The following is a 3,985-nucleotide window of genomic DNA, read 5'->3' as shown; positions in this document are numbered from 1 at the left end:
TATATATCAAATTTTAAACCATAAAAATAACTGTTCACCGTACGTAACGCGGGCCCGCCGCTGGTTATTCTTAAACTAAAATGGTAGAATTCAGATATGATGGAAATTATAAATTTAATGATGATTATAATTAATTCTTTACTTTATCGCTTTATCTATTTTTTTATTTTAAAATATTTTTTTTGTTTACAAAAAAAATTAAAGAGTTCAACTAACAGGTGCCGTAAGAGTACATGATAAACTTATTATTAGTGTTTTTAAATTTTTTTTATTTAATAGATATAAAATAAATGCATTGAAAACTCAAATTTTTTATATTTTCAATAATAACTTTCTCAATTTGTAAGTTTAACATATATTCTTAGGACTCATAATAAATAAACCCAAAATTAAATATATTTTCAAAACTAAATAAACATTAATTAGAAGTTATGAATGTACGTATTAAATTAGTTTTACTATGATATGATTAATTTTGCCAATATTCAAACCTATTATAAATATTAGATTAATTTCAATATGACGATATAAGAAATTGTGTTAGCATTCAAATTTATTATTATTGAAAATAGTAGTTTGCTATTTATATATTATTTGTACGCACTTATTTTAATAAGGATATCAAATTAAAAATATATTTTCATAAATATATATTTATTTACCCATACTTTAAAAGCATAATTTATGAAAAAAATAACAGTTAAAAAAAAATATTAATACTTTTAGATAAAGATAATACTTTTATAATATACAAAAATCAAACCCTATAATCTACTATGTAATAGAAAAAAAAAAAAAAAACATCTTCGCATAAAAACAACAAAAACAATTATATAGTATTCGATAGAGTATCCACTTTATTTGTGATGTGATATTAAAAGTTAAAGTTACATAGTTTCAAGACTCGCGCAGCTTTGAATCCAGAAGTTATAGTCGCTTGCATAAAACAAATGAAAATATTGTGGTGTTGATTTAGAAACTGCATGGGGTTGCAATAAACATAAAACGTGTGCGCGAGCACACACACTATCTCCTTGACAAATGGAGAAGTGCTATTCATGGATGGTTCTTGGTCAACGTGCTTCAAGAATCTGAAACTACAAAAGATAATTGGGAGAACTCTCAACTCTCCTATTCTTTTCTTGATTGTCCAATTGCCTAAATCCCTTTCTCTCCAAATTTACATGCTAACTGAATCCAGTTCCCTATCCATGTACCTCAACAATGATCCAAACCTTTCCATTCCATAATTTTCTACACTGAGATGGAATTGGCCCATTGATTTCAAAAAGTTCAATCTTTCTGAAACTCCCATGCTGATTTAGAAATGGCTTCCCTTCATGTTTCTTCACGGTTTACCCAACCTTCAAAACAACTAGATTTTTGTCCTCCATTATTTGTCAACTTCATGCACCAAAACTGATGTGATTCATCTTCCTCCTTACATTTTTGGCAGCTCAATGTTTGTCTCCATGCTGCCAAGATCTGTTCTAACCCCCCTCATCATCCTGAGATTGGGAGCTCCAGTATCTAGAACTGGTTCACGATAAAGAGAACCCACATGGAGAGTCAAATAGAAGTGCTTAGTGAACAATGGTTCTTGGTGTGAGCAAAAGACCCGAAACTACGAATAGAGAGGGTATTTGAGAGGCCTATCAACTGTCTAGCTCTTTTTACCTTCCAACTTATATACTAACTAACTCCAAAGTCCAAACTTATCAAAGGCCTTTTTCTTCAGCGGCCTATTTCTGGCTGTAGCAGTCAATGTCAATGAGGAGAAAACTAGAAAACTAAATAAAGAACCATAGAGTGTTGAGTAGAATATATTCCCAAAAAGATTAATTGAACAGACTAAACTCAGAAGAAAATAACACTGAAAGATATAAGCACCAGAGTAAATCCATCGTTAGCATCATAAACTGAGCCATAAAATTATAAAGGTACACTTTACCTTAAGTACTATTCAGCACATCATAAAGGATAAAAATTGTTACATGCTGATAGTTGTCAGTCAGAGAAATTGGTGCCAGTTTCTTTCTGGAATATTGACAAAAAGTGCTGCTATATGTGAAGTTTCTTATATTAATGAATTGAATATGGGTAATTACTGATTACATTAGGGATTGAACATATCAAGTTTTTGAGGAAGATCCATCAAGTGTGGATCGGGTGTGCATTGCTTAAATAGGTTGCACTTGTAAACAAAGTTAGGACTAAATGGTTAGAAACTAACTACAAATTGGGATAAAGACATATCTCTTGAAGCAGCAACATTCTAGCCTTATTAACAGCATTGAAGCAGAGATATATCTGTACCTCGAGTTCCGCAAGCAGCGGTTCAAAACTCTGCTGGTTCTTGCGGAGCTGCTTCAGAACCTCCTGAATGGGATGCCTCTCCCTCCCCCGGTTCAGCGCGAACTGAATCAGCACCCGGTCTCCCTCCACCGCAGTTTGCAACCGATCAACAAGGCTATTCACAGTGTCAATGTCATTCATCACAAGAGTACCCTTTGATGCAGCATTCAGCTGATTCAACCTTGTAAGTTCCTTCTTTACCTTCTTCTTTGGAAGACACGAGCCGCCGCAGGCAGCAACCGCAGCAAAGCCGGCAACGGCATGCGCAGTGACCAGCACGGCCGAGATCACTGCTCCCACGGCGGTTACAACTAAACAGGCCAGACAACTCGTGTGGAACCGTTTGAGGAGGCGAATCCTCGCATAGCACCGCAAGCGCCGTCGTTCAATCTCGAGCTTGAGGCCGGATAAGCTGTCACGGACGTCGGAGAAGTTGTGCGGGAAGACGAACGGGTTTTCCTGGCTGTCGAATTGGACGAAGAGATCGAAAGCGCGGTCGCAGAGATGGCGGTTGAAGGAGCCGGAAGCGTCGTCGGGGAGAACGGCGATGAGTTCGTGGAGAGGCTTGTATATGTCGCGTGCGCGGCGGACGCTGCGGTGAAGGAGGAGGTAGATTCCGCAGGTTTTCTCGCTATGGTCGAAGTAATCGGAGGCGAGTCTAGTGAGTGTGGCGGCGCCGCGGCAGGATTCGGCGTTAGCGAGAGCCTCCCGGATGCTCTGTCGATCGGGACGGAGCGCGTGGGCGAGCACGTGGCGGTGATGCGAGTCTTCTTTGTCCTCTTCGTCAATGACCTCAACCTCATGGATTTGTTGGTGCAGGTGTAGGTGGTCCTGCAGGGGAGCTTGGATCACGGAACGAATCTCGTTGTAGGAGTTGGCCTGAACGGCGTCGTCGTATGCGCGAGCAATATTAGGGCCTGGCGAGGAAGCAGTGCTTGAATTTTCGGTGGAGTTGCCTGTGAAGTGGAATTGAAGGGAGTAAGAAATCGAATTGAAAAGGACAAGGGTTTGTGAGTTTTGGAGTAGTAATTGGTGTTAGTTGTTACCTTGGGAATGGGGAGGAGCAGGAGCAGGAGCAGGAGACAGAGGGAGAGTGGGAACTGAAGTAGAAGCGTGTGGCGGAAGAGATTTTGAGGAGAGCCATTGAAGCATTCTCGTGCGACAGTGCCGCCGCAGGGTCAACGAAGAGTAAGGGAGATCCAAGTGCGCCTTTGCGAGAGTTTCTGGCCGCGGGATGTGGCGCACTGAAGGACAGAAGTATCAGGCGGTCTAAGTGCTTTTACCATTTTAGTCCCTTCGTATTTAGAGGATAGATTATAAAAAATGCAATTGAATTTTATTATCGATAAAAATATCTTTAAATAATTTAAAAATACGAAAAAATATTTAATATTAAATATATATTTTTAAAAAATATTTTAAAGATTAAATTTTGATATAATATTTTAAAAGTATAATTAAAAAAATAAAATATTTTTATTTTTAAATATATTTTTTATAATTTTTTAACAACTAATAATATTTTTAGAAAACTATAAAAAATCACAAAAAATATATAATTAGCGAAAAATTATTAAGTTTTAAGAATAAAATTATTTTAATATTTTAATCATACTTGTAAAAAACCGCA

At 37.2% G+C, this 3,985-nt stretch overlaps 1 protein-coding gene across 1 annotated transcript; it reads right to left on the bottom strand.

The window, feature by feature from the left end:
- Positions 1-2,062: 2,062 nt before the first annotated feature.
- LOC112754973 (UPF0496 protein At3g19330) lies at positions 2,063-3,658 on the bottom strand. The gene is made up of 2 exons (XM_025802817.3): positions 3,402-3,658; positions 2,063-3,311 (listed from the first exon to the last, which is right to left on the bottom strand). Exons 1-2 carry the CDS (start codon positions 3,505-3,507, stop codon positions 2,233-2,235), a joined length of 1,185 nt encoding a protein of 394 aa, XP_025658602.1. The 5' UTR covers positions 3,508-3,658; the 3' UTR covers positions 2,063-2,232.
- Between the last annotated feature and the right edge of the window lie 327 nt (positions 3,659-3,985).

The sequence above is a fragment of the Arachis hypogaea genome, chromosome 16 (assembly GCF_003086295.3).
Source record: "Arachis hypogaea cultivar Tifrunner chromosome 16, arahy.Tifrunner.gnm2.J5K5, whole genome shotgun sequence".
Lineage (NCBI taxonomy): Eukaryota > Viridiplantae > Streptophyta > Magnoliopsida > Fabales > Fabaceae > Arachis > Arachis hypogaea.
The sequence above is the reverse complement of the archived record's forward strand: the minus strand, read 5'-3'. Positions and strand labels throughout refer to the sequence as shown.

Bases quoted from the DNA above. Each gene is read 5' to 3' on its own strand.
- LOC112754973 (XM_025802817.3), bottom strand. From the start codon at position 3,507: ATGCTTCAATGGCTCTCCTCAAAATCTCTTCCGCCACACGCTTCTACT. The intron at 3,312-3,401 runs GTAACAACTAAC...TCCACTTCACAG, and splicing joins TGCTCCTCCCCATTCCCAAG to GCAACTCCACCGAAAATTCA.